Source organism: Rutilus rutilus (assembly GCF_951802725.1).
Source record: "Rutilus rutilus genome assembly, chromosome: 24".
Taxonomy (NCBI): Eukaryota; Metazoa; Chordata; class Actinopteri; order Cypriniformes; family Leuciscidae; genus Rutilus; species Rutilus rutilus.
The window spans coordinates 14,740,343-14,763,943 of NC_140228.1; the positions used below are offsets into that span (position 1 = coordinate 14,740,343).

The 23,601-nt window shown below is 36.4% G+C and overlaps 1 protein-coding gene across 1 annotated transcript in view; it reads right to left on the minus strand.

Annotated features, from left to right (window-relative positions):
- prex2 (phosphatidylinositol-3,4,5-trisphosphate-dependent Rac exchange factor 2) overlaps nucleotides 1-23,601 on the minus strand; it is a 145,956-nt gene that overhangs the window by 98,965 nt on the left and 23,390 nt on the right. Inside the window, exons 2-6 of the mRNA XM_084398619.1 lie at nucleotides 15,711-15,782; nucleotides 11,505-11,627; nucleotides 6,166-6,270; nucleotides 4,610-4,711; nucleotides 2,261-2,422 (exon numbers count right to left, since the gene is read on the minus strand). Of these exons, the coding sequence (XP_084254745.1) occupies nucleotides 2,261-2,422; nucleotides 4,610-4,711; nucleotides 6,166-6,270; nucleotides 11,505-11,627; nucleotides 15,711-15,782 (564 nt within the window). The remainder of the gene's footprint in view (nucleotides 1-2,260; nucleotides 2,423-4,609; nucleotides 4,712-6,165; nucleotides 6,271-11,504; nucleotides 11,628-15,710; nucleotides 15,783-23,601) is intronic.

A 23,601-nucleotide genomic window follows, 5' to 3' on the forward strand; every position in this document is an offset into this window, starting at 1 on the left:
TTAAGCCTGTCACTTATCAATTTCATGCATTCTTTCTGAATAAATCGAAGTGTATATTTAAATACATGTTAATAATATAAATTATTAATGTAAACATTGTGCTAAACTTCTCATTTTGTCTTCTACGGAAGAGAAAAGTAATACGGGTGTTTTCCTTTTCCTTTTTCTTTTCTTGAACTATCCCTGTAGTCATTCTATTGACTGAATTCATTCATGTCCTCGTCAACTTGCATGTCCTAATCAGTGTGAGTTCACCATGTCTGTGTCTTTTATTTCACCTCTTTCTGTCTTTCTCCAAAAACACCCAGCTCCCCGTTCATTTAAAACCTCACTGGACGGGTCTCTTACATAAACCCCAAGCACAGAACCCACACTGCCCACACAATCACCGCTATTGTTACCCTTGGCCGGCAGCCGCATGCCCAGTCACACGTTATTAAGGGGGAAGTCTGGAGGATAAATGAGTTTCGAACTGGATTCGACGATACCTGCTGGTTATTTGATGGGTCACGTGTTGCATGCAAAATGATGTGATGGGGGGGGGTAGAACAAGTCTGCATGTTGGATGTAGTTTGTGGTTAGTTTATAGAGCACTTGTGAAAGTATTTCAGCTCTAATCAGCCATCTGAATATGAATAATGGCAGAGTTAATCTCGTGCTATGGTCAAGCGGCCGCTACCGTACAAAGTGGGTCTAATTAAAGGCATTGATGCAAAGAGCAGACAGTGCTGGCATAGTCTAAAGAGCACTCATCTGAGCTGGTGGGTGGAGCGAGAGGTTGTACAGAGGCTGAAAGAAAAGACGAACAAAAGCATGAAGTTCAATTAGGACTTAGTATTTTAGGGTTTCAATCGTTTACATCAAAAGCACTGACAAGAATGGAGTTTTGGGGGGGTTAGTGATGGTGTCTCTCACTGTATCTTCTGACGTCAAACTAACTCAGGTGAAGGAGTTTACACTACTGTTTAAAAGTATTCAGAGCAAATCAATGGGATTTTTGAACGTTTCAGTGTCCATCAAGGGAAATCATAAGTTTGAAAATTTAAATCGCATGTCTCCTCAACAAGCCACAAGCTGTAAGATATCTTTCTTGGCCGAAACTTAAACTTTGCAGGATGTTACATGCCGAACCCTAATACTTTAGGGTTAAGGGTTTGTTCAAATCCCTAAGGTTGTCTTAGTAAGCACAAATAGAGTTCAAAGGGAGACCAAATGTCCAAATTTTTACCTTGTGGGGATTTTTTTTTTGGTCCCCATGAGGAAACAAGCATATAAATCATACAGAATGATCTTTTTTGAAAACTAAAAATAGCAGAAGGTTTTGTGTGATGGGTAGGTTTAGGGGTAGGGTTAGTGTAGGGGGATAGAATATAAAAACCATTACGTCTATGGAAAGACCCCATAAAACATGGAAACCCAACATGAGTCCAGTGGCTCGTCAGGGGAGGCAAGGGGCACAGCTTGCCCAAAATTTTGAAATTTTGAAAATGGCAGATAATAAAATTAATAAAATTCCAAGTTATTCATTTTATGTCTCAGAATGTGTATTTCTTGTTTGTAATTTCACCACTGTGAGTGTAACTACCGCTTCCCTGAATGTCCTGAATGTGTTAAATGCGAGTTTGAGGGGATAGAGAATGGGAGGGGGAGGCAAATCCATAGCCGGAGACTTGTGCCTCCGTTGGTAAAATAAATAAAAAAGCCTATCACCATAAAGTATTTCATTTTCAGTGATTAGGAGTGTTGAGAAAAGTAACATGGCAGAGGAGGCTAGCCTCCCTTGATATATCAACCAATCATCGACGAGATGTAAATTACGAGATATTAGTTTGAACTGCTACCACTGATGTAACTATGGAGAGTAGAGATATTGAATATTTGATTAAACAAATTTACTAAACTACTATTCAAACAACACTACAAATTAAAAATGGAAGAAGACCCCATGCAAAGTTGGATATAGGCTACAGCAATCAGCTTCACTAAACGTCAGAAAGCGCTCTATTAATATGGACATCAAGTGATAGGCTATATGACTAGGTGTGTCAACTTATATTTATATTGTTGTGATGTGTGTGTCATTTTCTATAAATATGCTGTCTATAAGTGACACACAAAAAAAACAAACATTTTAAAGCAGTTAAAAAATCCGACCACTAAAATTTTGTGTGCCTCCTCTATTTTAAAACCCACCAGCCGCCACTGCGTGAGTGTGTGTGCGTGTGCGTGTGTGTGTGTGTGTGTGTGTGTGTGTGTGTACCTCCCAGCCCTCAATATGAGACTGCCACTCTTCCAGCACCTCCAGTTTCTCCATCTGCCTTTTGGCCTCATTGATACTGGAGCAAACAGCTTTCATCACCTGCAGCGACTCTTGCACCATCAAGTAGTCATTGTGTTTCTTTGGGGTTCTTTTCAGCAGCTCCTAAACATCCACAGAAAACACAAACATTAAGCATTACATAAAATGTAAAGTGGTATAATTACAACAAAACACACGACCATATCATGGAACATTATGAAGTGAACTTAACTTTGAAACAAAGCTTAACACAGATGGAATTATCAAAGCTAGTGGTTATGTTTTCTGAAGAATTCGGACTAAATTATGTTTGTAGTATGTTCAATAATGTTGCTACTGCAAGACAGGATCTGCTGGGGAAGATGCTTATCTCTAAACCAAGTCTAAACACAAGGGTTCTGCCTCATCAGTTTAATTCTGTCGCTCACATTTACATGTTTAAGATATCGAAGTAACCACAGATGCCAATCGCTGGTATTTAGCGAGAGGGGCCACGGTGACTCTGACTGTGAGAAGCTCAGTGAAGAAATTATGCTAGAAATTACAGTCTTATTATGTGAACTAGCGCTGGTGGGTGTTTAAAGTAAACCATTTAAACTTCAGTGTTTTGGGTTCAAGAACAGCCATGAAACATTAGCAGTGAGCCTGGCAATAGATGAAACTCAGAGTCTAAATAATGGCTTTTAAAATTGTTGTTGATTTTCCATGTAAATGTACAATACAGTTTGTAACACTCTGACTTGTGCCACTATTATGCTTTTTCGGATATGACCTTTCATGAATGCAGTGTGTAATACAGCTCTTTGTGAATGTAATAGTTTTATAAATAGAGTTATTGTCTATGGTGACCGGTGTTCATAGCATATGTCTATGAACTGCATGAAATTAGTCATCGGTAATTCCAGTCTTCCTGGACAAACCTATGTAGGTTTGTAACTAATTTGCATTTGCTATGGTCTTCATTGGCTGCCCACGAACTTGCCCATCTTAATTGGCTGCCCATCTACTTTGACCCGCTCTTAAACACTAGTTGTAGCTGAGGACTGGACGAGCTTGGTTTGTGTAGTCAACATGTAGTGGAGAAGACACTGTTTTTTGTGCTGCGAAAGCAAATCCACTTTCCATGCACTTCAAAAGGATGAGGAAACGATACGGTAAAACCGACGGCATCATTACTGTTCGTATCATTGTATATAGACTTGCTAAGGAAGCCTCCAGAGCTGAAATTCAGATATGGTAATTGGTATTTTGTTTCCAACACGTGCTGTAAGCTCTAAACCAATCACAACAGACTGGGCCATCTGACCAATCAGAGCAGAGTAGGCTCGAGGAAAGGAGGGGTTTAGAGACCGAATCCTTTATCGTTTCAGACACTGTGGGGGGACACTTATATTTATAATGTATATTTGAACATTAAAATGCTTTTTGACCTTGGAAGCATGTAAACATATTGCCAAATACAAAATTAGGAACTTTTAAAGGAACTGTATGTAAGATTGTGGGCAAAACTGGTACTGCAATCACTTTCAAATGATTGTAGAGCAGTGTACCCCCTCCCCCTCCCCCTCCCCCCTGACTCGAGGTTGCCAGATAGGCTGCAGGATCCAGCAGGAACGTAGGCTGACACGTTTGTAGCTGCAGCTGTGGTAACTAGAGCAGAGCTGGCAACCCGGATGCCGAAACAATACTGACTTTTTGATTGGTAGATAGGTGGAGGGTGGCGCATCAGGCCAAAACACAACATGACAACATCAACATCAGTTGAGGGCTGCAACTATCACTTTTAAATGACAATATCCTGGCCGGACTACTGTTGTCAGTGCAAATAAGTATTTGAAATGAACAGGATTTCTTAATGTCTAGTAACATATCAGGGCCATTTTATGATTAATTGAAATACATTTCTTACATACAGCTCCTTTAAAATAGCAAAATAGGGCCACATTAATAAAAAATAAAAATAAAAATGTGCACTAAACTAAACTGGTTAAATTAAACTTTCAAGCAATTGGGTGTAACATTCAAGGTAAAAAGGTCACAATATCACAGTAGAACATGCTGGCATGTTTGAAGCAGCATACTACACATACTATTTCAGCAGTAAGCAGCACACAATATGCAATTTTCTGCATACAAAGAATAACCCAAATGATTGACTTTTATGGAATACAGTATCCCACTATGCAATGTGCTCAAGTTGACCTTTAATTTCAAGTGTGACAAACTATCAGAACTTGATAATGCAAAATGATGAGGTCATGTTACAATGTAGTATACTATTCTTTGACATGTTACATAATTTGTACTCACTCTCAGGAGTAATGGGTATTTACAGATCCTCTGGATGGGTGCAACCAGGTAGCCCTCCAAAGGAACCTCTGTGTTCTTCCTGCCGCCCAACAACATGCAGTTCTTAAGAGACAAAAAAGAAGAAGTCGTCAGAAAAGAAAAGAAAATCTGTGCGGTCTTTACTAACACTCTATACTTGAACTTGAGTCTCAGAGGGATGATAGAATGGCACGTTTCCCTTAAGGTCACGGCTATAAAACTGCAATTAAAGCAAATTCAATTACGACCGTATAGCTCCCACAGCACGAGTTCAAAGACTTAGAAAGCAGTAAATCTAAGAGCGCTCGCAATCCCACCGTATAGATTACCAACAATATCCTTTACTGCTGAGAACATCAGTTTATATTTCTGTTTTTTATCTTAACACCTTAATATAAAAACATAGCAAACAACCATTAAAAACTATATATTTAATTACCTTTATAAAATCATCCATGTTTAGAGTAATGCACTTACAACAGAAGCCTATATAGGACTATCAATTGCACTGGAATAAATGTTAAAATATACACACTTTTTTACATTTCTTAAATAAATCCACAAGATGTAACCAATGACATAAAGCTTCAAAAAATCAGGTGAGCAGCTTGTCTTTTAATGTATGTATTTTCAGTGTTATAGAGAGGTCAGTGCTTTCTTGCATTACATTACAAAGACAGAGAGTTGAAGGACAGTCCTGTAAGCTCGGCCAGAGGAAATGAATTCGTGTCAGACTCTCCAAGGAGCTCCCATGTATTGAAGGAGGTCATAAGATATAGTATTACACACACATGCCACTGGCCCCTCAGTGTTAGACCTGACCTTGGCCCGGTCCTGCCCATTACACAGCCCATTAATGAGCTCACCGTCCTGGGACAGCCATAGGAATGTGTCCAACAAAAACATGAATTTTTATCATGTGTATTAATGCAAATGAAGAAAGGTTTGACAGTGGTTAGGATTATGAGCATTTCTAGTGTGAATGTGTTTGTGTGTGAAAGAGAGAGACTTCTAAACAGGGTTTGCACACTTGACATGCACAGATATCAACACTGAGGATAAAAAATTCAACAAAGGTGACATAACAATGGTGGTAAAATAAAATAAAATAATCTTTAAACATTACAAATCAAGTCCTGAAAAACCTAGTGCAACCTTTCAGAGTGAGAACTATGGCAACAAATTTATAAATATTTTTGGTAACACTTTATTTTAATGGTCCACTTTAGACATTCTACTTACTACAAGTAACTTTGCAACTACAGTACATGTGAACTAACTGTCATTAGAGTATAAGTACTGAATTATACTGTCTACTTAATAACACTATTTATTTAACACTTTATTTTGATGCTCCCCAACAGATATTCCATATTATTCTATAGTACATTTGTCCAAACTCTACACTACAGTCTTCTAATATTCTAGAATTAGCTGACATGTAGTTGACAAGTTACTTATAGTTAGAATAATGTCTAAAGTGGACCATCGTAATAAACTGTAGCCATATTTAATATATATATCAACAAGTGTCTTACCAGCAGAAGTGTGCGTACTGTCCTGATCTTATTGAGCTCCAGCAGAAGCCTCTGGGCTTTCTCGTGGTTCCCACAGTACTCGTCGTAAATCTGAAACCTTCCTCTCTGAGGAGATACACAGACACAAAAACACACAAACTAAGAGCTTATTCTGAGATTTCACTCCTCATGCCCTTCAGAAATCCAGCGTCTCTGAGGTTTTGCCTAAGGGCAGACGGAAGACTGACGGATCGAATACAAGCGCAACAAAGTAATGCCTCCATCCCAAAACCACAAAACTCTCACTCAAAAAAAAAAAAAACCTGCAGTGCTCTTCCTACTATAAATCTATAAAGCCAACTTGTTGGTTATTCTCAATGAAACAGGAAGGCAAAGGTGAAGTCCCAGTTATTTATACTTTCGTTGCTCATAAAAAAGTTTTATCTCTATCTATGTATCTATGTATCTATCTATATATATATATATATATATATATAGAACGTGATTCTATCTATCTATCTATCTATCTATCTATCTATCTATCTATCTATCTATCTATCTATCTATCTATATATATATATATATATATACACTCAAAAAAATGATTCAAGGCCTTCTTAGATATGACACATTTAAATTGTGTTCACTTTATTTTAATATATCTAATTAAGAATAATACGTATATATATTTAATAAGTCTAACGTAAAATGTATAAATAGTGTCATCTATGAGATTTTATTTAATTTGGTTAACTCAAATTAATTTGGCTTCGGAGCGCGCCATTTGCGCATGTGCAAGACAAGCTTAGAGAAGAACATACTCAGAGTGTGGCCGCCATTTTATCGTCTGCCGCCGCAAGAAGGACTGCAACGTCGTATTCGTTATTGGTAAGTATTATCTTGTTTGAGTATTTGTAACAAAGAATTTTCCTCACTGTAAGAGGATGTGTAACTTATATCATAATTTTGAGTGAAATATGCATGCAACAGCAGTGAAAGTTATGCGAGGTGAATTGTTTTAAGTGTCCCTTCGATAGCTTAACTTACTCACACAACGTGCAAATTCTGTGTTAGACCAGTCCAACAGACAGAATTTGACTGTAACTGTGCAAAATTGGTTCTTAACTTATTGGTTTGCTAGCTGGATTGATATATCCGTCATAAAATGAATTAGAGGCTTGCGATCGCCGCGATTGTTTCGGCGCCGAATCTATTTTTAGCTGCGTCACTCACTCACGCTGAATTGGCCACAGTGCGTTTTTCTTGATCAAATTTGACCTGCCTAACATGAAAAATAAGACATTTCAGCATAAAATCATGAAGTGAGGTGTTCCGTGTTTCACAATCACCATAATGACATTAAGCGCTGTGGGGGGGGGGGGGGGGGGGGAAATACACGAAAACATCGTTTTTGTTCAAAGGCCTGTTTAAATAATTAACTATAAGGTAGAACGTATAACGTTATCTCAATATTAAGATTACTTTTATCATGTAAACTACCTATTTACAACATCGTAGCTGAGCTGCCCATGGTAAATCAGAGCAAGTGACATACAGGGGTTAACCTAAGTTAACGTTACATCAGAACACCTGAAAAATGTGACAGAATGGACGATATAGTCGTCTGTTTTTGCATTAAACACACTATTTGATTAACGCTATAAAACGCATATTTGTTGAAATTATCAATCTATGTATTCTGTGAACTCCCATTCATTTCTCAAAAAAAATAATAATAGGCATCTAACATTATCTATCTATATATAATACATACGCACTTTGATATGCACGTACCCCACACTACTAAACCTACCCAAGGGTTTACAGTGCGTAAATAGGCTATGCATGTAAAAAGTCATTTTTGCATATCAACTGCGCGATGAAACACAAAGCATGCTATAGATATGCATTTTCATGCGACTGGGTTAAATATTGCTGGTAGACAATTGTACCAAGTAAACATTTTAAATTATTTTAAAATCAATTTAATTACTTGAGAGAATTGTAAAGTGTCATATTAAGGGATTAGTTCACCTCAAAAAGCATATTTTCATATGAGTACTGGTTCCCACTCCTAATCAACATCTTCTCTTTCACAGATTTATGAATATGACCAGGTGAACAGCAACCTCCTAGTTATAGTAAGTCATATTCAAATATTCTGATTTAGGCTACTTGTGTCATTTGTTAAATATGGTATCTTATAATACTTTTTTATTCTTCTTTTTAGGATTGTGAATGTGGCAGTGCAAAGAATGTGTCCATCGAAACTACCTAGCAGGTATTTGTTGCTGCAGCATTTTATGCAGACTCATCTGTGCTTTAGGGGCAGTTTTCGCTATCCATGTCCATACACAGATTGCCCATGCACGTTTAGTATATGGAGTAAGCTTCTTAATCACACGTACAAAATACATGCTAAACAGGAAACTCCAAAGCCAGAAGAATTAACAACATTCCAGTGTCATGTGTGTTCATGCAAGGAGCTAGCAACAGAAAGATTATTTTCAACACATAAATGGACATCTCAGGCATAATGAAACAGTTCAGTGTATGTTTGTAGGATGTGCATTTGAAAGTAACATTTACAGGACATTTAACACCCACAGATACCGGAAACACAATCCACATTCCACATTCATTAATAGACTTCAAACCCATTGTCGTCAGCCAATGCCCATGATAGAGGTGTTCAAGAATCAATGGCCAGCTCTTTTTCAGCAGAGTGAAGTAAGTAAACATGTTATGTAGTGTTTTATTTTAGTCGTTATTAGGTTCTTTTCATAGTAAGAAATTGTTTTTGTGTTGTTCGTTTTTTTTTCATTTTGAAGGTGAACACAGAGTTCATGCAGATCACTACGAAGCCACTGCAATCAATATGTTCCTACAGCTGGACCACTTTTCAGATAAACTGATGCAGATCTTCAAGAGCAAAGGAGGAGTGAAGGGGCAAAAGATCAAAAACGCCCTGGCGATCACAGACTCTGTTAGTATAAATGCATGCAATGTCTTCTGTTTTGTCTAGTTATTGTACAGCTTTCTGCATTTGGCTAATTTCAGTCTTGATTTCCCCCCTAGTGTGACAACATAAACATCAGGAGAGAGTGCACCCTGAAAGGCCTGATGATCTACCCGACTGAAGATCCAGACTCTTTCTTCAAGGAGTATGTGGTAAGTGATTTTTTTTTTTATATATATAACAACAATTCTGTTAATACTTTCATGTTTTATAAAAGAAGATATGATTGATTATTATTAAATGCTCAATTTTCATTTCACAATAAAATATGTATTAGTGGAATAATAATATTTTGTTTTATTCATTTTAATAAAATAATATTTTTAATAGTAATAATTTTGCAGGGGTAATAACTTTTTTCATTTCATGTGTATGCCTTTCATTGTTCATCTGAACACAATAGAATTTGTAGAAGTTTTCAGATGTGTATGTCTATGTCCATAAAATGGAAGTAAATAGCAGCCAACAATGTAATAGTAAAAGTGAAAAGTAGCAATGCAATTTGCCGATTACTTTTAAAATATAAAGGGTCAAATTCACCTGGGCTTAACCAAAGTGTTTTGTGTTTTGTCCAGGCCACTGAGGATGCAGAAAATGAAATCCCAAACACAGTCAAGGAGATTGTACAGAAGACATCGGAGTTGTGATCGAGGGCATTAAGGTTTTGAGCGACCTAGACTGCGTGATCCTGGCATTCATCATGCTGTTCGATCTCATTTATGCTCTTGATCTTAATTTTCCTGACAACCTCAAGTACACCTTCAAGTTTATCCAGAAAATCCTAATGAACTTGGATGGACATAGGCTGAATGCAAAAATCCAGCAACTTAAAATCAAGTTGTTTGCATAAGATGTGCACTTTTTTTGAGAACACAATGAGAATTATTTGAGAAAACGTTGTATATTGAGTCATTAACATACTTATGCACGCACACACACCACACAATTTTTTTTTTTTAAACACTCTTACATGCTTTTTCTTACATGCTTTTTGTGTGTATTTCTACTTAGTCGTTCTTGTCTTTAGGGATAGTTCACCCAAAAATGAAAATTCTGTCATTTACTGATCCTAGGGTTGTTCCAAACCTGTATAAATGTATTTGTTCTGTTGAACACAAAGGAAGATGTGTTAAAGAATATGGGAAACTTAACAGTTCTGGGCCACCATTGACTTTCATAGCTGTTGTTTTTTCTTCCTACTATGGAAGTCAATGGTGGCCCAGAACTGTTCAGTTTCCCATATTCTTTAACATATCTTCCTTTGTGTTCAACAGAACAAAGACATTTGTACATGTTTGGATAAAGGCTTTAATGTGTACTTTCATTTTTCTAAGTACTTTTCACATTAAATAACTATTGCACTATTGAGTTTGAGTTTGTCTCTTGTCTCTATGGGGTACAAAATAAGGATTTCCTAATTGATTTTTCAATGAAATGTTCTAATTTAAGTTTAAGAAGCATTAAACTAATTGTATAAATGTATCCATTTCATCTAAACTATTTGATCAAAATTGAGTTGGACCAACTCATTTAAGTTGGTCAAAATTGAGTTGGACCAACTCATTTAAATTGGTCAAAATTGAGTTGGACCAACTCATTTAAGTTGGTCAAAATTGAGTTGGACCAACTCATTTAAGTTGCTCATAATTGAGTTGGACCAACTCATTTAAGTTGGTCAAAATTTAGTTGGACCAACTTAATTACATTTCATTGCATGAATGAGTTTTTTATAAGTTGGGGCTACACATAATTATTGGATGGAAATCCTGCCCTCAATTAAATTGAGTTTGTCCAATGAGTTATTTTTTTGAGTGTAGTAAAAGTATAAAAGTTTTCAGTTTCAGTTTATCTTTTATAAAATATAAATACGTTGGGTGTCTTATATATATAAGATTTTAATATTTTTGTGAGGGGGTTTCTTATGCTCACTACCAAGGCTACTTTTTTCTTAATCAAATTATAATTTTTTCAGGAATCTTTAATTAATAGCATTTGAAATACAAATCCAATGGTTTACAGTCACTTTTTATAAACGTAATGCATCCTTGCTGAATACAAGTATTAATTTCTTTAAAAATAATGAATGACCCCAAACTGACCCCTATATATAGACAGCATCCTATAGTAGAAAAAAATCTCTTTAAGCAGCCTAAGCTGGTTTGATTGTCTCAGGCTGGTCTGTTGGCTGGTTTTAAAGGAGTTTGGGGCACTTTCCAGCTGGTCAGGCTTGGAGACCAGCTTAAACCAGCTAAGACAAGCTTAAACCAAGTGGGAGTTTTTTTTTCTGCAGGGACGTGTGTAATACAGTGAGAAAAAGAGAGAGTGGTAGACAGAGACTCACAAAGTGCAGGAAGCAGCGGCCCACTTCATGATACGGGTTGGGGTCAGGCTGCAGAAGCTCTTCGACCATGGACAGGAAGTCCCTGTGCACAGACAGGATCTCTTCCAGGTTAGAAAACAGCACCTGTGGGGTGAACGCATGGAAACATTGACTTTGACTGAGGGAGTCAAAGGGACATTGTCTGGATCTGGAAAACCAACTTTAAAAAAAAGGGAAGGTCTGGAAGTGGCTGTAACAGTGCATGGCACTCTCATTAACCCATTTAATCCCACTGGTCACAATTGTGACCACAATTTTTCTTTGCATATTTTAGTGTGAAATTAAAAAGTAACTCATATTATGAAGTACATATTCATATATAATGAAAATGTAAGATGTCTATAAGAGTTTATGGCAGGTCTAACATGATTAGCTTGTTTGGTTATGTGACCACACACATTTATTTCTTGGTACTGTCGTCTTAACGGAAGGATGACATAAAAGCTCAGAAAGGACAGGTAAGAATGCTAAGTTCCTTTTTGAATAGCTTATACATTTTTTGCACATATCATCATGAAAGGGTTACCTATACATACACATTGAAATTAAATTAATACATGCTTTATTCTGTTGTGAAACTGCAGATAAATGAAGACGGTTACAATAGTGACCAGTGGTATAACACAGGGAGTCTATGTTCCCCATATGTAATTCTGTGTTATTTTTATGAACTCTCTTTCAGACTGACTTTAAGTCAAGTTTTGGATTTACTTAATAATAATAATAATAATAATTAATAATTTGTTACATTTATAAAGCGCTTGGGTACTTAAAGCGCTTCACATATGGAAGGGGGAATCTCCTCAACCACCACCAATGTGCAGCATCCACTTGGATGATGCGACGGCAGCCATATTGGACCAGAACGCCCACCACACACCAGCTTACTGGTGGAGAGGAGACAGTGATGAAGCCAGTCAGTATATGGGGATGATTAGAAGGCCATGATGGACAGAGGCCAAGGGGCAAATTTGGCCAAGATGCCGTGGTTAAACCCCTACTGTTTTTCGAAGGACATTCTGGGATTTTTAATGACCCCAGAGTGACTCTCTGAGCACCGTCCTTCTCATCCGAAGGACGGTGCTCTTTGGCAGTAGTGTCCCCGTCACTACACTGGGGTGTTAGGACCGACACAGACCACAGGGTGAGCGCCCCCTGCTGGCCTCACTAACACCTCCTCCAGCAGCAACCTGGTTTTCTCAGGAGGCCTCCCATCCAGGTACTAACCAGCCTCAGCCCTGCTTAGCTTCAGTGGGAGACCACTCTTGGGCTACAGGGTGATATGGCTGCTGGAGTTGGATATGCTCTGTCTTCCAGAGACTGGGTTAGGTCATGGGCCAGTGTAGTGATGGGTTTGGCTGAACAAGCTGGTGTTCCAGGTGGATGCATCTTCAAGCATGACATGCCTGGACTCTACACAGTGCTGTGGTCAACAGTTGGCTGTTCCACAGAGATGTCATGAATTGTGTCTATGATCTCCTTGGATTTCAGCAAGTAGTTGCCCAAAGTCTCCTGAAAATATTTGGTACTGCACCAAAAGGACAAGGGAGGCCATCCTCAATGTCAGCTGCTGTGACTGATATACCCAGGTTTGATGGTGTTGCCCACTGGCTGATAAACACAGGTAGGCAGGACACAGTTGTGATTTAAAAAAATATATATAATTCCACTGTTATTTCTTTAGGAAGGTGATATATAATGAGTTCCACACCAGCAAACAGTTGTGACTGTTGATTGATAATTTTTGTGATGCTTTCCTGTTATTCATGAATTGTTACATGTTCCTTGGCATTGTTACATGTTTCCCACCATAGGCTCATTTTTAATCATTTGTTTATTTTAATTTGTTTATTTTAATTTATTATTTTATTTCTGTACGTTTTTTTCTTTTCATTTTGTAATTTTAAGTATTTTGCATCATTTATAATGATTGCATTCTAAGCAATTTCCTATAATTTATTATTTCATCATAATTTAATTAAAATATTTGTGCCATGTTGCTGCATAGGATTGCTATTTTGTCATTTTTTAAACTGGGCCAGACAATGTTTAACTATTTGTTAATCGAATAAATCACTTCAACAATTTAATTCTGTCTTCAAACTAATTTCTGGAGATTTTTAATTTATTATATACCCCATAGACTTAGACTCCCTGTGTTCTACCACCGGTCACAATTGTGACCAGAGATAAAACTCTTATTTTCATGGACTTTTCAAATATTTTTTTACATTATTGACATTGATTGTTTAATATACTTGCAAATACCACACAAACTCATACTTTTCATCTCTGGGAAAAATTTGGGATTAAATGGGTTAATATATATATATATATATATATAAATCTCAGATTAGACAGAAACATATCAAACTAAGAAAAAAAAAGCACAAACATTTTTTCTTGATATTTTATACCTAATAATACCTAATCACATTAAGACGACTTTAAATGTCTCTTAAGTATTTATAAACCACTGTATGTGAAGACGAGCCAGCAGTGTGTTGCTGTATAGTTCATATATCCAATACCTGACCTCTGAATGACCCCTGGTCAGTGAGTATCCCGCACACACATCCTCAAACAGGTACTGTATGTTCAGACATGCTCTAAAACATGCAAACAGCAATCTGAGCCTGTTTACATGACATGAGTGTTCAAGCACTCACTTTCCCTCAGCAGAATTCTCATCTGAGAATGCAGAATGTTTACTGTCACGCACCACCAACCAGGCTGAAAATGTATTGTTTAAAGAAATAGTTCAAATTTAGCATAATCATAAATATGCTAATTTTGTCAGTTTACTCACCCTCATGTCTGGCACAGAATGACTCATCACGATAAACTATGACGTTTAACACTGATGTCGAACCTCAGAACTACGGGAACCTATAACAACTTAAACTATGGTCTGTTCCTCACACAAAACTATCGTATGACTTACAATATAGTGCAAACGTTTTATGCAGTTTTATTTACAAACAGCCTATTTGTATAATATTTTAGTTTTAATTAATAATTTGAATTAGCTTTTATTGAATTATAGCTTTTATTTATTGAATTAGCACTCTACACATATATTGCCAAGGTTCGGTCCAGAGGAGAGTAGAGTAGGCAAGGATCTATTTGCAAGCAGTAATTTTATTAAATAAACAAAGAAGATGATCCAAAAATGAAGAGGAGCACCAAACACAACAGCTTCACAGACATAAAAAGACATGTGAAGACAATGACCAACAAATGACAACTGAAACCCCCTGTGTAAAGGGATAACAAAGACACAGGTGAGGGTAATTAGTAACTAGGGAGCAAACAAATTAGGGACCATGGCACATAATAAACACAAGAGAAAAGAAACCAGAAACAATGGAATAGAAATACATTTCAAAATAAGAGTCCCGGAACATAAACAGAGGGGGAAATGTGACATCTAATCTTATTTAATTTTTATATTATATTTTACTTTTATTTCAATTCCCAAAAACGAATTTAGTGAAAAATAACAACACTGCTTGTTTGTCATTTTTGAAGCTGATTTGCATTCATAGAATGGAAAAGTGCAGCCTGGGCATTTTACTAAATATCTCTTTTTATATTTCATGGAATCAAAAAAAGTCAACCGGCATGTCATGGAATGACATATGTGACCCTGGATCACAAAACCAGTCACAAGTAGCATGGGTATATTTGTGGCAATAGCCAACAATACATTGTATGGGTCAAAATTATAAATTTTTCTTTTATGCCAAAAATCATTAGGATATTAAGTAAAGATCATGTTCCATGAAGATATTTTGTACATTTCCTACCGTAAATATATAAAACATTTATTTTTGTGAGATAATTCTGCACAATCGCGAACATCAATGGACAATTTTAAAGGTTTTTAATGTTTCACTATTTTTTTGCACACTCAGATTCCAGATTTTCATATTGGCTAGTTGTATCTTGGCCATAGATCAATGGAAAGCTTATTTATTCAGCCTTCAGATGATGTATACATCTCAATTTAAAAACAATTGACCCATGTGACTGGTTTTGTGGTCAAGGGTCACATATAAGTAGGTAAATAACAATTTTCATTGTTTAGTGAACTATTCCTGTAATAAATATTCATTTTGAGGCTTGAATGTGCCCCTAAAACCCAATAGTGTGTCCAAAACTCACCTTAACAGTCTCCTCTGTGATATTCTTATCAATTTTAGACACAGCATACTGATTGAGGCGATGAAGAAGTACCTGTTGGGAACACAGGAAAGAGGACAATGTAAATAGTCAGCAAAGAGGCCAAAATGTCGTTCTCCTTTGCACACTCATCCATCTGAGAAAGACTGAGTTGAATATCCAATTGCAGCAAGCTGGATGGAGGGATCCTGACCAACTCAAACTACAGCAAACCACAGCCAACACTAACGATCCAACATGAAATCCAATTTCTCCTCCGGATCACTGACAGCAGGGAATACATAACAAATGCAATTTACAACCTTTCCAAGGAGAAGGGGAAAGATGCCACAATACTGGGGGTCTGACAAAACAGGACTTGAGATAAAAACAACAGGAAGGAAGAGTGACAGAGAGACAGAAATAATGAATACAGTAAATCTCAGGCACTGAGGTTTGATGAACAGCTGTGTCCACAAGTCATTTTGCATGACGGAAAATTCAGTAAACACAAATAAATCCCATCACACAGTAAGATCTCTATTTGGAATGCTGATGGGGAGAATCGTTTCAATAAAACCGACACTATTCGCCTCTTATCTGAATCATACGCACTGACGCACTTGATTTTTCTATTATAAAACAACCTGAGATAATTGGGCGGTCATGTCTGGATTATAAACATCTCAAAGCTAGCTAAATAAAGTGTGGTATCTTCACTGTGGTTGTACATCTTGTTGATTTGTTAATGCGAGTGAGGCAAAGGCTTTCAGAAACTCATTCAGAAATATTTGGTTTGTTTAATATGCATGCTACATGGTACGTGTTCAAACAAAGACTGAAAGAACATCTTGTATCATGGATTCAACACTGTTGAATTGCTTAGACTCAAAAGATTTCTGATACAACACTTCTCAATGGTTTTAAAGACAATTCAGATATTATTATTAATGATTTTTGCTGGTGATATAAAATGAAGAAACATTGCCCATGATTTTTCAAAAGAATGTGATTAGACTATTCTCGCAGCATTTCTTTATCTCACAAATTACAAGTATGAGAGCTTTGAGAAAATTGTGCTGAGTTGGTAAGATTGATTTTAGAGATTGATTTTGGTGAATCAGTTTAAACTCTTTAATTGAATTGATTTCAAATTCTGATCTGAGTCATTACTCAAAAGTGTTCATAAACGTCCAGATGGCACTGTCCCTGTGCTTTCCCAAATGAAAATACAGGTAAATAGGTAAATATTGCTGTTTATTGAATTGGTACACATACATTATCAATCAAAAGTTTTAGTTTGGTACAGTGTTTAAAGTAGACTCTTATGCTCACCAAGGCTGCATTTATTTGATCAAAAATACAATAAAAGCAGTAATATTGTGAAATAGTATTACAATTTAAAATAAGGAAACCGTTATACGTTTTTTTTTTTTTTTCAGGATTCTTTGATGAATAAAGTCAAAAGAACAGCATTTATTTAAAAAAGCTATTTTGCTATTACAAAAAAATAAAAATAAAAAAAAAAGTCGCAGTCGTGGCCTAAGAGTTGGACTTATAACCCAAAGGTCTCAGGTTTGAGTCTCAGTACTGGAATAAATCTGAGTATGGGTTACCATAACATGTCATTTTCACTTTTTTTTTTTTTTTTTTTTTACACTTTCATCTTTACTGTCACTTTTGATCAATTTATATACATCCCTGCTGAATAAAAGTATAAGATAAAAAAAATAAAAAAACGTACTGATCTAAAATTATATATTATATTTGATATTATATTTCATTCTTTCTTGAGTTCATTTGATGAAAAACTAAATTGTTTAAACCAAATATGTGATATATCTTTTTTCATGCATTAAACATTTTGAAGACTTTATAATATGCAATTGTTTTTTTAACGTAATTTCAAAGCAAAAACATAAATAAATCAAAATATATATTGTCAAAATGATATAATGCTATAATAATATAAAAGTACCATGATATTACTGTCTGATTCTTACACTGTACCATAGCACTGCCACAATAAAATCAAACCCTTTCCTGTGATGTAGATTTTCTTGGCAGAAAATGAGTGAAGCATCTAATAAGTTAAATGACGTATAAGTTAAATAAGTCTAGTTTTTAATTTAAGTTATAACCCTGGTTTCACAGACAAGGCTTAAGCCTAGTCCCAGACTAAAATGCATGTTTGAGCTGTTTTAACTGAAAACAACTTGCACTGACATATCTTAAAATATGTCACTGCCATTGTTTTGTCTGAAGATTCACACCAGTAATGTTTTTTTTCTAAGGCATGTTTATAAAAGCTCATTTTTTCTTACTCAGTCTTAATTTAACTAAGGCATATTCATGGCTTAATCTAAGCCCTGTCTGTGAAACCAGGCCAAAATATGGATGAAGAGATTTAAGAAGGGCTATTTCACTGAAAATGCTAACTTTTAATGACAGTCCAGAAAAGTAGGCATTTCCTGTTAGGATATCTGTCTAAATGACTGTGCTATAAACAGTTAGTCCACACTGCAGAGTGAGTGGGTCAAATATCCAAAGAGAGGCACTCAACCGGCATGATAATCACATGCGAACTGAATGTGCTGATTACAAGGCCGAGAACTAACCACTTATATATTTCATCAACTGAAATTAAACAGTTCCAGAACTCTCTCTAAATGAAAATCCAAAGGAAGAAGGTAATCAAACCGGGCTCTTGATTGCGGCTCGGCTGCGCAGCTAAAGTCTTGGTGCTGATTATGTTTCTGGAGTTGTGCTCCACGGCTACATGATTAGCAAGTGAAATGAACATGCGTGTGGAGTGTCAGCGAACAGCACCTTGCATTGGCTTGATGGGGCTGCTGGCCTGTGCTAATTGCATGTAACTTCAGTTCACATTTGCATATGGTTTCATGTCATCTGAGCTTTAGAACAGAATTTCGTCCCACTAGGAAGAGTGCCAGGTATAACTGAGGTTAGGCAGCTTGCACAATTCTTACATTTCAATCCTAGCTCCATTTCCACAGCAATTGCTATATATATGTTGTGATAAAAATATTTTATGTAATGGGTATCAACATTAAATGTACAGAGAAACGCAGACTAAGGATGCTCACAGTCAAAGGCCATATATACTTAACCAAAAAGTGCTTAACACAGTAGAACTAACAGTCATATGACTAGCTCATATCATTACAAACCAATCACCAGATCAAATCACAGTGAAGAAGACTTGAGTGACATTGATTTTTACTCAACTGTATGATATAAATGTACATGTATCTTTCTATTCAGGAGACTCACTTGGTTGTTGTGACCAGTGATCTCCCGGCCGTGAATACATCTTCATTTCTACAAAGAGCAACTTGGGAGTCGTGTCATGTATATGCTGTGCAGCTGAGAAACAGATTCTACGCTCAAAAGAAAACAAAAGAACATCAAAGTGTGATTGAGGTAGTAATAGAAGTACTAAATATTCTACGCTTAAAAGAAAACAAAGTGATTGAGGTAGTGATAGTAGCTTCATCGACGGGACGCCGTCACCTTACTTCAGGGAAGTATTGTATTGTATTGTATTTTTAACAACTGCAAGTTGTTTAAATTGTCCGTGGCGAAGAAGTCAGATTAAGTAGGTTGTATTCGTATTAAGAATTTCCACGACAATGTATAAAGACAATTTTCTGAATAGTTTTAGCATGCTGTTGAATATAGCAATATTAATCTAGGCCTATTTGGTTTTGACAGACTAGATCTGATACGCTGCTGCTGTTGATTATAGCTGCTGCTGCTGCTAAATATGGAAGTATGGACTTGCTACACTCTAAACAAAAATGGTGCTAAATAGCACTAAAAGTGGTTCATTGGCTTGTAATCATAGGGGAACCACTTTAAGTGCCAAATAGCACCTATCTTTAATATACACCTATACAGCACCTTTGTCAAATGATGCTACGTAGAACCATAAGAGGTGCCATATAGCACCTTGATTGTTTACAATTGCTTCGACAAAAATGGTGCTCAACAGTAATAATACTTTGGCTCGTAATAATAGGGGAACCTCTTTTGGTACTATATGGCACTTAAGAAGCTTTATAGCACATTTGTCAAATGGTGCTATATAGAACCTTTTTTTTTTTTTTTTGAGGTAGTAGGGCCCATTATCAGAGATGGTCCTCACTGCAGAACACGAAATCCAGGGGGAGGAGTTGGATCCAGATCCAACTCCTCCCACCTTACATATACCTAAACCTACCCATCTCCACCCCCTGGTCCCTAAACCCACCCCTAAACCTACCCATCTCCACCCCCTGATCCCTAAACCCACCCCTAAACCTACCAATCTCCACCCCTTAGATCTGGATTCAACTCCGCCCCCTGGACCTTGTGTACTGCAGTGAGGTGCTACTGCATTATCATGCCAGATACTACAGTTAATGAGTCAATATGCTTCTAAATGACACTTTTACTTAAAAGATTAATAATGAATCATTTTAATGTTGTTTTTCTAATCCTAGCACCAACTAAACTAAGAGACTAAGAGAGAGAGAGAACCTTTAAAGAACTGTAGGGGTTTAACGGGTTCTTTGTATGGCAGTCGTGCCATATAGCACCATAACCACCGCAAAGAACCCTGAAGAACCATTTATTTTAGAGTGTTACTGCTAATAGATACACAGACACGCTGTTGTGAGCGTGTAAGATATGCTGCTGCTGTATAAACAGAACATACATAAATATAGCATAGCATAGAACATAGTGGATCTAGGCAGGTGGAGCTGGGGGAGGTGGAGGATTTCAGAGCTGCAGGACTAGCTTACAGCAAACAATGAACTGACTATTTAAATGTTGAGCAAGCAATCTCATTGGCTGCAGAATAAGCAGAGGCAAATTGTCTTATTTGGTTTTGAATCACGTTTAGGTTTTCATGTCTTTGTTGTTATTGTCAGCCATATTCCTAGTTTTGTTATGTTCCTGGATATGTCATGTGATCATGTCATGTGCTTCCTTTGCTCGGTTTTATGTTGTTATTAGGCTTGTTCGACTTGAAGTGGCGCTGCACCGACCGATTGGCGATCGGTGTATGACATCAAAGTGAGATATTTACGAAATGTCACACATCTGACTATACTTCACAATTAGAAGCTGGTCTTATTAACCTTGTTGATACACAATGGACTTTTAAAGGGAAAATTTTAAATAGAACATTCATTTTCACTCTATGGACAAAAAACTAAAAAGAGAGGAACAAAACAGGTCTGGAACTAAATGAGGGTGAGTAAATGACAGAATGTTCATTTTGGGTGAACGGTCCCTTTAAAGTTCCCTGTTTTGTCTACAGTCATTCAGTGAAAAAAGACTGAATCCAGTGCCAGCTCTGAGCATGAGACTTGAGGAAGGTCAATGAGGAACTTCGAGGTGGAAAGGTGGATGTGATCCAAGGAGACTGCAGGAAAAAACAACTTGTCCCTTTTATAGAACACCTAACAAATATTCAGTCCAAAACACTTACTCACAAATTCATGGATGTGCACCACACGCAGAGAAACTCACACACTCCTCACATACACCTGCTGGCCACTGTCTCGTCTTTCTCAGCTTCAGACGGAAGCTTGCTGCAGTAAATCCAGCCTTTATTAGACAGCCAGGTGACCGAATACAAGAGCGCTCTGAACCTGCACCGAGCCATAAAGTCATTCTCATAATAATATCTTCATTGCCAGCAGTTTCAGTTAAGTTCTCATAGAAATAATATTTAGACTGCAATGCAAATTATGGAGGGAGCTCTATCCACCCTAATTTGGGGCTTGAACTCTCCTGAAAAAATGTAAAAAATGTATGTACACTACTGTTGAAAAGTTTTTACATTATACATTAAAAATACATTAAAACACATCTCGAAATTTAAGTCATCAATTGATCAACTTTAAAGTAATTCATAGATCGTATGCCACTCCTTACAAACGTTATAGAATGGGTTTATTATCAACTCCCAATTGTACTTTATGTCCGAGTTCTTCTGTTGGGACAGTTTTGCATATGTTTTGGGAATGTGCGAAAGTGAACACGTTATGGACTCATGTATGTGACATTATGGGTAAAATACTCTGGACTACCATAGTTCCAGATCCTTGTTTATGTTTGTTAAATGATGACACCATTTTGAATTTTAAAGTAACATATAGGAGAATGCTTTTTTGTGGCTTTACAGCAGCGAAAAAAACAATTCTAGAATATTGGTTTAATTCAGAGATAAATTTACTGAAACACTGGTTGTTGAATGTGCAATCAATGGCTAATTTAGAATACTCAACAGCCAGATTTAACCGGGCAAAGCCCCAAACTGTGTCGGACTGGGGATATTTGGTTGTTGAACTGAATATGCTCCTTAAAGGACTATAACATGTGTTTATTTGTTGTCTTTTTAATTTTATGGGCCCATCTTCTCTTTTGTCTTTTATGTTACTGGTATTAAGTGTGTACATATGTTTCCCTTGGTTTTGACTTGTTTCTTTTTTCTTTTTTTTTTCTTTTTTACTGTGGTGACGGTTAGTGTTTGAGTGCTGTTTTGTCTATGTTTATGTTAACTTTCAATAAAAAGTTAATCACAAAAAAAAAAAAAAAAAAAATACATTAAAACAGCAATATTGAGAAAAACATTCCTGTGATGTAATTTATTCAGCAGCCATTACTCCACTCTTCAGTGTCACATTAACCTTCAGAAAATATATTAATATGTAATATATTTTTTTATTATCAGTGTTGTTGTTTTTTTCAGGATTCTTTGATGAATAGAAAGTTCCCAATAATAGAATTCATTTGAACTTTTTCAACGTTAGGCTATACATGTATTTACAGTCACTTTTGATCAATTTAATTTGCCATTGCTTTATAAAAGTAGTAATGTCTTTAAAAACAAAAATCTTACTGACCCCAAACTTGTGAACGGTATAGTGTATATGTATGTATGTACAATTCTTGCCATTCCCTATACTTACTGCCTCCAGGAAGCAATGCATGTATAGTGGCATGTGTATGTTTGTATGGGTTTGAATATGTTTACGCATTTGTCAAGCTAAGGATACATTCCGTCCCCAAATCCTACACAGTGGTCTAGGCTCATGCTCTGTTTACAGCTCGTGTGTATACATGCATGTGGTGGAAATTACACAATGCCAGTCTTCGTTGTATAACTCTGCAGTTACAGTTAGACGCCATTCAGTGGCCCTGCCTGTTTCCTTATGACAAGCCATGGCTTTGTAACACCACTCTGGTTATGTATAATACTAAATTCCAGCATTTATCTAATCCAATCCCCAAATGTTATGAGTACAGGATACATTCTACATATTATGTAGAATAACTGTCTGTCATTCTCCCTGAAAAATCAATGACAAGCTTGAACAAACAATCTCTGACACAAATCATGTTCTTTCCGATCATAACTTAAGTATGACAGGCCTAGAAAATAGTCATGATGCATAAATATTCTCCTCCTCTGCAATAACGCATGACAAATAAAGAAATCAAACCCAATCCCATCCAGAGACAAACTAAATCTACACAGCATAATACAAGACTAGGGATGTACCAATATTACAATTATGGCCATTAAAGATAATCTGAGAATTATTTTCATAAATGACTAATATACTATTTTGTCTAAATAAATAAAAAATTTAAATAACACACTGAAAACTAAAAATCAATAATTTTAATGATTTTTCAATGCTAAACATTTAAGCACCACAACGTTGTAATGTACAATATGATAAAAACCTGATATTCATTTTAAGTTTACCTAAATATTTAACAGTGTTATTAAATTCTAGATGTAAGTGTTATTCACCTATCAAGTCTCAACATCTGCATTGCTTAAATGTGCAATAAAATACCTGTCTCTGTC